We start from the raw sequence: 12,470 nt of genomic DNA on the forward strand, positions 1-12,470 counted from the left end.
TATAAGACTATATTGTACATGTCAGGCTACTGAAAGTTTTTTAAGATATGGCATCTGGCATCAGTTTCTTTATAACCTCTGAAGAGAACAAGGAGATAAAAACATGTGAAATAGTGACAAGGTAATATTAGCTCAAGTTGTGTGAGAGGCTACACAATTTCAGGAAGTCAAAGAAGTAAGAAGTTGTTAAGGTTTGTGAAGACTTCCTGAACTAGAATGTCACATATATTGGAAGGATGGGTAGACTATGGAGAGATGAAATAGGAAAGTATTTCTGCAACATGACCAAAACCACAAAGGGGTGGTTAGGAGATTGACCTGACTGGAGTGTGAATGCTCGAATTGGGCATAGTTTAAGTTTGAACCAGAAGTTTGGCTCAGAAACTGTTTTAAAATAGTAGAAAAGAGGGAACCATTGACGTTTTTGTTAATAAAGGTGGGACATGTTGAAGGTAGTTTAAAGAATAAAAATTAGTATGATTGTATTGAGCAATAAAGGGTTTCTTTTTAGAGTTGAAGAGGCCAGGTAAGAGGTACCTGCTGGTCGATTCCAGATGGGGCTGGCTATTAGTGCAGAACCATTATAAGAGCTATTTTATAGGAAAAAGTCAACAGGGTCTGGTGACTAGTTGAATTTCGGTGTTTGAAGCAGGGAAATGTGAGCTAGTTTTGGCTCTAGATGCATGGACCACAAATTAAACACAAAGCACTAATGACAATTTTAGGTAGAGCTTGTGTTCTCTGGTTTTATTACAGCCTTATCTCTCTTTTCTTATATTCAGGTGATGCAAGCATTTATGTTTCCTGCCTGACTTTTGCGAAAACTTGAGTTTATAAACTCTGACACATGAGAATTTCTAGCCCAAATGTCTAGAATATTAATAATACCTTTAATAGAGATAGAAAAATAACTCAGTATGATGACTTCAATTTTACAAATGTTCGATTAAAAATGACAAGCAGTCCCTTAAAAAGGGGGGCCTGCTGTTTGAAAATTAGGGAGGATGACTGTAAAAGCAGGCCAAGTAATGAAATGCAAAATTAGATCTTCTATATGTTGAGAGGGATATATATTCACATTTGAGAATTATCAACATTGAGATAATGGTTAAATTCATGAGATCGTAGTCATTTATTCATTCAACAAAAGTATATTTACTATTGTGAGCCAAGCATGGAAGTGCTGGCAGTAAGTGTGAATAAGACTGTAAGCTCTTTGCTTTCATGAAGTTTATCTTCTAAATGGCTGAATATACTCTTTCCCAGAAATAGTACAAAGGAAAATAATAGGTAGTTGTTAATTTGAGATTTGTGAAACACTAACAATTAAGCAGGTTAAAAAGTTTCATGTGGCTTTTAAAGATAAAACAGTGAGAGTAAGCTTAGTAGAATACAGGAATCATGGTAGGAACCCAAAGTCCTACGTTCTGATTATACTTCTATACTCAACTAATTGTGCCACAGTGGGCAAGACACAACCCCTCTAAGTTTCATTATTGATGAAACAAGCAAATTGTTCTAGATCTATGTTTTTTAAAATACATATCATGATCCATTGGAATTAGTGTTAAGGTTCACAATCTAGTATTGTCATTCAAAGGAAAAAATGAGAAACCTTTTTCGTTTAATGCATCTATGTGCCCACGTGGGGCTGTGTGTACCGAGTTTGGATAGGAACCCTTGTGCACTGTGAGTGGGATTGTAAATCAGTATAGCCACTATGGAAACAGTATGGAGGTTCCTCAAAAAATTAAAAATAGCAATACCATATTACCCAGCAATTCCACTTTGTGCATTTATCCAAAGAAATCCAAAACACTAATTAGAAAATATATATGTATCCCTTTGTTCATTGTGGCCTTATTTACAATAGCTAAAATATGGAAGCAACCTAGTTGTCCATCAACGGATGGATTAAGAAGTTATGGTACATATACACACATTGGAATATTACTCAGCCATAAGAAAGAATGAAATCTTTGTCATTTGCACAGCATAGATGGACCTAGAGAGCATTATGCTAAGTGAAATAAGTCTGAGAAAGACAAATACCATATGCTCTCACTTATATTTTGAATCTGAAGGTCAAAACAAACAAACAAGCAAGCAAAACAAAACAAACCGACTCATAGATATAGAGAACAAACTAACGATTGTCAGACAGAGAGGTTGTGAGGGGATGGATGAAAAAGGTGAAGGAGATTAAGAGGTACAAATTTCCAGTTGTAAAATAAAGTCACAGGGATGTAAAGTACAGCACAGGGAATGTAGTCAGTAGTATCATTATAATTGTACAGCGACAGGTTGCTAGAATTGTAAGGTATATAGATGTCGAGTTGCTATGTTGTACACCTGAAACTAATATAAGTCAACTATACTTAAAAGAAAAAAAAAAAAAAGAACCGAAACACTGGATTAGAAGACGTCTAAAATCTAATTCAACCAGAGGGAAATGGGGATAGGAGGGAGGTAAAGGATAAAGGGGGTCAAATATATAGTGACGGAAGAAGACCTGACTACACGATGTAATATTCTGATGATCTATTATAGAATGGTACACTTGAAGCCTATGTAATTTTATTAACCAGTGTCACCCCAATAAATTTAATAAAATTTATTTTTAAAAAAGGTCTAGATCATTGCTCATGTGATTTTGCAGTTGCATAAGTAGTTTAGCTTTAAGAAAATATTTATAACTTTAACTCTCTAAAACCACAATTTTATGATGAAAAAATTGAAGATTACATACGGGTTTTTGAGAAATGGAGAAATTGGATGGGAAAGGAAAAATCAATTTAAAATTTTATTCATCTTTCAGAAGAATATTAATAAGGGAAATAACTTAAGAATAAGAGAGCCTTAAGTAACACCAAAAGTATTACATAGGTTGTGAAAGTATTTTTGTTCCTGCGTTACTGGGCAAATATGTGAGCTTAAACGATTTCTGAAGATGTCAGTGCTTTATGTATCTCATATATAGTAAGAGTAAAAGCTTGTTTCGATGCCAAAAGTTTTTAGAAAATCAAGGATATTGTGCAAATTAAGGTGTGACTAAATTAATTTACCTTTTATAGATGGTGGTATATGTTCCTCAATTTTTCACTTTTGAAAGAGTGATGATAAAATATGTCTCATTACTCCCATTTCATTATTTTTGCAAATGTGAATTAATCTGTTTTAATGAAAAGGCATAAATATTTACAGAACGAATCTGAGTTTAATTTCACATCTTATGACTGACTTACCGTATTTTTAAGGTACGTGATAGTGGAATGTGAAGATCAGGATACTCAGCAGAGAGATCCAAAGACCCATGAGATGTACTTGAATGTGATGAGACGATTCAGCCAAGCGTTGTTGAAGGTAACCATTTAATGTGGGGATTGGCAAACAGTGCATGAACCAAATCTGGCCTGTTGTCTGTTTTGGTATGTCTAATGAGCTAATAATGGTTTTTATATTTTCAAATGGTTGAAAAAATTAAAAGAAAAAAAATATTTTGTCATATAGAAAAATTGTGAAATTTAAATGTCAGTATTCATAAGTAAAATTTTATTGAAACATGGTCATGCTTATTTGTTTTCAAAATGTGGCCATTTTTGTACTACAATAGCACTTGAATAGCTGGATTTGAAAGTGTATGGCTAGCAGGCCTAAAGTGTTTATGCTTGGCCCTTTACAAAAAGTTTTACTGATCCCTGATATAAAAAATAAACCTTTATAAGGAACAAAAAACCCCAAAGTTTTTTTTCATTTCCATCTGTTTTCTGTTTTTTTCTTTTCAGACTAGGTACATTTCTCAGAAATCTGGCGACGATCATGTTGTAAATAATGGTCATATAGCAGATACTTTCCATATAACATATCTTTTTGCCTCTTAAAGTTTCTTTAAAGATACGTAAGGCCATTTTTCCCCTAATGTTTTTCTGGTTCTTAAAACAATGTCATAGTTCAGCCAGCAGAGGGTGCACAGGCAGTGAAAAGAAAACTCAGAACATTAATCTGATTACAGAAATATTTTACTTCATAGCATCTTTTATCTTGTTTTATGTTATTAAAAATTTAAATCACCTCTTATTGAACTCTTTGAAACTAAACTTTTATATAATTCTCAGAGCTCAGAGTGTCTATATCAAACTGATTAGCAAATAAGCAGTTGGTTTTCTTTTCTAATCTGTTCTATCACTTACAGCCTTTGTCACAGCTTGTGAAGCAATCTCAGTTCCTGTGAGCTTAAATGTTCTTATCTTCAAAATGAGGATGATAATATTTGCCCAGTTGCCCTTATCAGTGGAATTGGAAAGGTTAAATGAAAAAATGTATTTTATAATTTATGAACTGGGAATCATTACATAGGACTTTATCGCATTTAGTTTTTATGACTTATATTTTACTGAACCAGCATGCAATATGTTACTATTTGAATACTTTCCTTTTTATTTTTTAGTAGGTTTTTAGTTCTCGGAGATAATATTGTTTCTGCCATATGCCCAGCACATTTCTGAAGACATCATAGGTGTCCAGATATATATTGAATCAGTGAATAAATGCATTTTGGGGAATGAATTCTATCTTGTCACATGATTGAATGTGAAAAAAAATATGCTGTTTTGATAGACTCAAATATTTGCTGAAGACTCAGATAATTTTCAACTGTGGAGGAGTTGGTGGTGTTTAAGATAGTGAGTTTCTCATTATCTCTGAATCAAGATAATTAATCTTTTTCAATTGCACTTTGTATTGAAGTTTGCAGCTATTAGAGGAATAAATAAAGATCACCCATGCTATTAAAGAAACCCCAGTCATTATGCTGCATAGAACTAATTTTCCTGTCTGCTGAATCCCTTCAGGGTGATAAGTCTGTCAGAGTTATGCGTTCTTTGCTGGCTGCACAGCAGACGTTCGTAGATCGGCTGGTGCATCTAATGAAAGCAGTGCAGCGTGAAAGTGGAAATCGTAAGAAAAAGGTAAACCTATGGGCTTTGCCTTCCGCTTGTGACGAATAATGCCTTGGTATTATAAGATACTGAGTTTTGGTACTTTTTTTTTGGATTGATATATTTTATGAAATTCTTATGTAATTATAGTAATAGGAACACTTAAAAGTAATGATTATGTACAAGATCCTGTTTCATAAGTTTACATATATTGACTTAATCCTTATAACAACCCTATAAATTAGGTACTGTTATTAACCTAATTATACAGAAAAGTAAGGATAGAGAAGTTATTTTTCCAGTGCCCTCAGCTTGTGTTAGTGTTAGGATTTATACCCAGGTATTCTAAGTTTATGTTTTGATCTACAATGTCTTATTGGCTTGTTCTTTAGAATCTTAGCATCCTAGAATATAATTCATTTGACATGGAAAGGACTTCTAGAGATAATTTAGATTAGAATTTTTTCGTGAAAATAAAGGTCTAGAGTAACTAATCCAAGGTTGCAGAACTCATTGTTAGTAAGATACTGGCTTTGTATTTGTATTCTCATGTCTAGTACATTGACCTTTCTTTCAACAGTGGGGCTTTTACTTGGCGAGACTAGATGAGTATCTGTTCTGCATTTGTCATTTTTCCTAATCACTAGCCTAATTGAAGGACTAGTCCTTCTAATATGAAGGACTCACTTTGTATCTTCTCCCTGTCTCATCCCAAATAAGGGATATCTTTCTTTATGACCTTTGTTAAATAACACAATACGTGTTACTGTTGTTCTCCAGGCTTGTGAGAAGAAGGTGGAGAGAGGAGAAGGTGAAAGACTGAGTCAGGAATTGAAAGTCAGGAGATCAGGTCTGAAGAGAATTGCTAGCAGAGATACGTAAATGGAATAATGTTCATGAGTTTAGGAATGAGAAAATAGACTGAAGAGAAACACATTTCTATTAAGTTATCATTGTTTTTTGTTGTTGAAAAGGGTCACAAACCATGTTTAAATAACTAAATCCCTACTACATTTATTTCTGAAGCCCCTCTCCCAAAAGGGCCTTTGTGAGAAGCAGTGTCATTCAAATGCCCAGTGGCAGAGGGTGTGTCTGTTACTGTGACTGTCAGTTTGGGGCATGTACTTAAAGCATAATTTGTTTTTGCGTGACATGCTCTTCTATTTATCACACATAAGAATCTCTGGCTACTCCTCAGTTTTATCTATTTGGCAGGATGACTACTTATTTGAGACATCACTTAGAGCCCTCCCAAAATAAATTTTATTTTTGCCACCGAGGCCTTTATTTTAAGTTAGACAATGTCAACTATAGTCTCAGCCTTGGCAAAAAATCTTTTTAGTTTATGTAGATTTACTAGAAACAAGCTCTGGCACCATGGAGAAATGCCAAGACGGCTCTCTGCTACCATTATTTGTGTTGCTACTAGTAATAATGACATGACTACTGCTAATAATTTAAAATCATACTTGTACTTTTCACCTCCTCACGATAAAGTTGGGAGAGGCATATGGTGAGTGTAAAAGGGTTAGATATATGGCAAGTTAATCTGATTGACGAATCAAATGGATGAAACAAATGATAATATTGTTGCTTTCTTCTTTCTCTCTCAACCTCTAGTTTAGGAGAAACTGTTAGAAGAGGTCCCTGAGTAGATGTTTGAGTTCTAATACAAATGCTTTTTTCATTATTGTTTAAAAATTAAAGCTTTTGTTTTGCATGTTAGGTAGTCTGTTTTCATTCTATGATTGTTTAGGTGATATCATTCATTTATTTGTTCTGTAAAATGTACTGCATACTTACTGTGTGCCAAACATTTTTCTAGGTTCTTGGGATACAGCAGTGCATATAAAACTTTCTACACTAATGGAGCTTACGTTCCTCTTGGAGGAGAAAGTAAATAAAATAAATAAAACATATAGTATGGTAGAAACTGAGCTGTGTGCTATGGAGAAAATAAAGCAGGAAACGGGGATCGAAAGAGCTGGGTTCAAGTAGTGAGGCAGTGTTTCACTTTTTAACTGAATGGTCAGGGAAGGCCTTAGGGAGAAGGCGACATTTGAACAAAGGTGAGGGAACAAGCCATATGAATATCTAGAGAAAACCATTCCAGCCAGAGGAACAGCAGGCCATGTGGGAACATGTCTGACATGTTTGAGACATAGGAAGAAGCCCACTGTTTTTAGAGCAAAAGAAGCATGGAATAGAGTAGTAGTAGATGAGGACGGAGGACAGAGTTAATAGGGAAACAGATTGAGGAGATCCTTGCAAGCCATTATGAGGACTTTGACTTAAACATTGAGTAAGAATGGAAGCTATTGGAGGTTTTGAACAGAAGAGTGACATCATCTGACTTTTGTTTTAGCAGTACCATTTTAGTTTTTGATAAGAGACTGTAAGAGGCAAAGGTTGAATAAAAGGAGCAACCAGGAGCCTATTGCAGTAATCAAGCTAGGAAATGATGGGGGCTTGGAACCCAGGGCTTATAGTGGTGGAAGTGGTGAGAAGTGGCTGGATTTTTCACCCTTCTCTTATTATCTGCTTTCTGGTCATTTTATTATTAGCACATTAGCTAGAAATTGAATATTAGTTGATTTTACTTCATACTAGTATATCTGATAGTACATATGATTAGGTAGATTTACTGACATCAACTTGAAATTTCCATGATTTAAGGATTAGAGTATTATGGAAGGGAAAAAATTTAACTTTTATGCCTTGGTGGTCCTTGGAACATTATTTTTATGAACTTGCATCTCATCGATTTCAGAGTTCTCTCCTTTGACGCATATGTCTTTCAGTGGTATTACAGTTGAAGTGTTTTATGCTGCTGGGATTGACAAGTCAAGTTTTCTCCCTTAAAGATGAAGCTCACCTGTTTAAAGAATGTGTGACTCACAGATTTAAAGGAAGTAGTTTATTCTTTTGAAATTGAGTGGAAGGCCTTGGTTTAAAACACTACAAGATGCTATTAAGTGATGAAGCTGTTTCTATTTCTGAAATTTTACTCAATGCAGTGTGCATGTGAACTGAAAAAAACAAATGATGGTATCTTAGGAAAAGTTAGATCACTCAGAGTCAACAGTAAAAGGTAGTGTCCAAGTTCCTCCAAGTGAATTGAGTTTATTACTTTTTAAACTCAAAACATGCACTGGAGCCACATAATGAAATTCTTTTTTAATATTTGGTCATGGAAAATTAAGCTTCAAATGAAATTACAATTTCTCTTTGTGGTTTCACAAATCCTGTGAAAAGAGAAATTTAATCTTTATGTGTGGCTTCTGATTCTCAGCTACAGCAAGAGAAATGTATTCCCTAATCTCATGAAAGTCCAACTTTTCATAGTCAAAGAATTGCTCCTTTTAAAGCATCTCCTGCTGTTGTCATCTGGATTATAAGTGCTTGTCTTTCACATATACACTATCCCCTTTATGTTATCTTGTACATATTTTTTGTGGTGCTTTGCAGATATTTTAAAGTTAATAGAATCAGTCTTAATGTCTTCATTACATTTTGTAAACTACTTTTCCATTTAACGTGAGTAATCCTTTCTAACTTATTTTCCTAGAATGAAAGACTACAGGCATTGCTTGGAGATAATGAAAAGATGAATTTGTCAGATGTGGAACTTATCCCATTGCCTTTAGAACCCCAGGTGAAAATTAGAGGAATAATCCCAGAAACAGCTACACTATTCAAGGTAATTGTGATGGAACTGTAATGTATGTATATGATCGGAACCTAATTCTTTAGAGCTAGAACAGAGACACTGCCGTTGAAAATTATTACATCTCAGGTAATATGTATAATTTTATTTAATTTAGTAAATGCTAGACAAAAAGATACCTTTTATTTATCAGTGCTTTTTGACTTAAGATCATATATTACCTGTAGGCATTTAAGTATGAAATGTTTAAAGTATTTTTATATCTCTAGGTTGTTTTTTAATCTTTTAATTCTTTGAAATATTCATTAATCAGACAAGACCTACTTTTTTCAATACGAGCTTTTTTAAAAAAATTAATTTGCAAAACTTATATTATGCATTCAGCTCATAAGTTCACATGGTTAGATCGAGTCTCAGTTAACCTTTTAACATTTATCAATCTGATATATGTTCCTATGACTTAATTTTTTTTCTTTTTTCTTAATATTTTCAAGTAGTACAGTAATTGTCTGTGGTCCTTAATAGCATGCCAGGCTATTTTTTTTTTTTTTTTTTTTTTTTGGCTGGCTACCACTCGGATAGTTTAAAACAGGTAATGGCAGCTGCCTTCTCTACTTTGGTCAAAGGACTGAGCCTCATTACCTGTAAAGCATCATTATCTGCCAGATATCATAATGGAAGGTCTCTGTGATACATGGTGTTTTTTAGGTTTTGTGATTCTAGGGGGTCGAAGGGCATAAGTTGCATTGGCATATTACTTTGCATTAGATAAGGAATGGGCTCCTAGAACAACATGCTATGTTTATTAAAAGGGGTGCCATTGCAGTAAGAAATGATTCAGATTCTTTAAAGGGTATTTAAAGGCAAAGTATGTGGGTGTTCTTGAAAATTTTGAGTTGAAGTTTAGGATTAATGGTTTTGGGGCATTTACTACATAACTCTGGTTTAGTAAATCTAAATCATTTTTTGTGTCATGAATGCCTTTGAGAGTCCACAGAAAGTAACTGATTACATACTTTAGAAACTTACTCATATGCTTGCACATCCACTGGGTTTTCTGCACACAGTTGTAGGGGATTCTATGCATTTTATTGTCCCTTTATGAAATCCTTGGAGCTGAAAAGATAATAGACCCAGCATTTGGTATTTTTAAGAGAGTTTTGTAGACCTTGGTTTAAGAGCCAAAGCTAGATAGATCTTCATGGAGAAATGAACCATTTAAAGCATTGGGTATAGTGCTAGTTATTCTCTGGTTGTCATCTGCTTGCTTTAGATTTCAGAATAAATCTAAATTTCAGAATCAGATCTGAATCTGAAAAGGGAAATTACAACACAAATCCTCTTGCCTGTCATTTTTTTTAGAAAGTTCAGTTTCAGTTATTCTTCTTGAGCTTTTGTGAACCAAGACACAGGGCAATTTATAAAACAAGTTTTTGCCTGGAGTGATAAAAGGATACTTGAAATTTAAGATAATTTAAAGCTCTGTCTATGGCCATGTCACCTTGGAAGCTAAGCAGGGTCTGGCCTGGTTAGTACTTGGATGGGAGACCACTTAGGAAGACCAGGTTGCTGTAGGCGTAAAGTAAATAAAAAAAAAAGTAAGGGGTTGTAAGCTGACAAGGTCCTTGCAATCTGTGAGGTCAGCCAAGGGATGCCTCACCTAAAAAAGTAAAAATAAATAAAAATAAAAAAAAAATTACAAAGAAAAAAAAAGATAATTTAAAGCTCAGAGTTTCAGTTCACTAGAGATTATAAATTCTGAATATATATTCTGTGAAGCATTTTTGATGCCTTTCCTCTAGTGTTTTATAAGAAAGTTTTTAAACATACAACAAAGTTAATAGAATTTATAATAAATAACTGTATAACTACCACTTTGATTCTTTTGTTAACATTTTATTCTGTGGGCTTTGTCACATATTTCTTCATCCCTCTATGTGATACAGTTTTGCCGTTATTTCTCATGGCCTACATAAATTAATGTTAATGTTTTTTAAAACTTGTCAACTCATTTTTTTCTTTTGATTATTATAAATTTCTTCAGATTTCCATATTATATAAATTTTTCTCAATGATCAAAACCAATAAGGTATATCTCTCAGAACAGTTTTCTCACCTTTTATCTCCAACGTAGTAGTCCTCAGGGTGCTACTGTATGTGAGATTTCATGTCTAAAGAGAATTTAATTATATTATTTGATTTAAACATATACCTAAACTAAGTCATAGATTTTATCTTATTAAGAAAAAGATCTGGGGAAGACATAATTATTCCAGAATAAAAGATAAAGATATTTGAACTCTCCCTTCATTTTATAAAAGAGTAATTTGAGTCTCAAAGCTGCACAGCTAGTCATATATCTGCCATTAGAAACCAGGGCTCTTGACTTTTTATCTGGTACATTGTTATGCTATTTTTTTATCTCATTTATTCTGGTATGTCTCTAATAAATACAAATAGTGATAGCAAACACATATAGAATGTCTGCTCTTTACCAGGCATGGTGCCAGACTCTTAACCCCCTCCAGTTTAAGATTACCTTAGCAACTCTGCAGAGGAAGTGTTACCTTTTATTTTACCAGCGCAGAAACATTAAAGAATATGTACAAGATCACCCAGTTCATATCTGGAAGAGCCTGGATTCATATCCATGCCTGTGCTCTTGATGTTGTGTAGGCTTCTGACTATTAGCTAGCTTACTGTTTTCTCCAAGGTACCCTAATGCATCTTGCTGCCAACTCATTTTGCTTCCTTAGGTCACATTTACCTGTCTTTTACCCTTACATGTCAGCATTTTCTTCTGTGTATAAAAAAATTTATGTGTTAACTTACATCCACATTTGAAAACAATATTTTTATTTCCAGAGTGCCCTTATGCCTGCACAGTTATTCTTTAAGACAGAAGATGGAGGCAAATATCCAGTTATATTTAAGCATGGGGATGATTTACGCCAAGATCAACTTATTCTTCAAATAATTTCACTCATGGACAAGGTGAACATGACCTTATGCTGGCGGGGAACACTGTCATTGTAGAAAACTGTGGTTCAGTGCATATGCTGTATATGGACACAGGGTGTTTCGTAACTTTCAAGTACAATCTAGAAACCACCTGTCTCCACTTGACCTTGAATAAATTTTGTGGTTTTTGTACATTTTAGAATGGCTCTTGTGATAAGTATAAAGTGAAACTGCATGTGTTCTTTTTTATAAAACCTTTTTCCCAATTAAGGCCTCTGAGTATTAGATTTAGTAATTTCCTTCCTCTTAGTCCAGCTAGATCTTCTTTTTAAATCCCATCCCTACCCCTGGCTTTTAAAGGATCTTATTTGCCCTCATTTCCTTTTTTTCTGAGTTCTAAAACACTTGATGACCAGAAAAAAAAACCCTGCATTTATCAGTAGGAGGAACCCTACTGTTCACTGAAAACTACTGACAGTGATTTAGAGTAAGATACAAAATTTGGCATGCCATCAAGCAAGTGCTTAATAATTTTTTTTTCGATAATGGAAATTAAATTAACTAAATAATTTAGTTAAACCTTAATTTAAGTTCACCTCCTGAATCTCGTATATTAAACTGCTATAATACTTGCTTGCAAAACTGTTTCATTACGAACTTTATATTTGATTAATGTATTTTACTTTTTGATCAAAAGCTGCTGCGGAAAGAAAATCTGGATTTGAAGTTAACACCCTATAAAGTATTAGCCACTAGTACAAAACATGGTAAGCTTATTTTACATCGTGATTATTTCACTGTCCAATGAGTATACTTTTTCTTTTTTTATATTGAAAGTTGTGAAGAATGTTAGAGATTGAACTTATTTGTAGATCTGAAGATCAATTGGGCTTGCCTGCCTGCCT

The 12,470-nt window shown here is 33.9% G+C and overlaps 1 protein-coding gene across 4 annotated transcripts in view; it reads left to right on the forward strand.

Moving 5' to 3' along the window:
- The window catches only part of PIK3C3 (phosphatidylinositol 3-kinase catalytic subunit type 3), a 118,232-nt gene that overhangs the window by 64,910 nt on the left and 40,852 nt on the right, over positions 1 to 12,470 (forward strand). For all 4 annotated transcript variants that reach the window (XM_036229991.1, XM_036229992.1, XM_036229994.1 and 1 more), the window contains 5 exons: positions 3,258 to 3,363; positions 4,851 to 4,967; positions 8,506 to 8,637; positions 11,470 to 11,598; positions 12,263 to 12,332. In XM_036229991.1, coding sequence (XP_036085884.1) covers positions 3,258 to 3,363; positions 4,851 to 4,967; positions 8,506 to 8,637; positions 11,470 to 11,598; positions 12,263 to 12,332 — 554 coding nt within the window. The remainder of the gene's footprint in view (positions 1 to 3,257; positions 3,364 to 4,850; positions 4,968 to 8,505; positions 8,638 to 11,469; positions 11,599 to 12,262; positions 12,333 to 12,470) is intronic.

The sequence above is a fragment of the Rousettus aegyptiacus genome, unplaced genomic scaffold, assembly GCF_014176215.1.
Source record: "Rousettus aegyptiacus isolate mRouAeg1 unplaced genomic scaffold, mRouAeg1.p scaffold_m13_p_12, whole genome shotgun sequence".
NCBI classification, from domain to species: domain Eukaryota; kingdom Metazoa; phylum Chordata; class Mammalia; order Chiroptera; family Pteropodidae; genus Rousettus; species Rousettus aegyptiacus.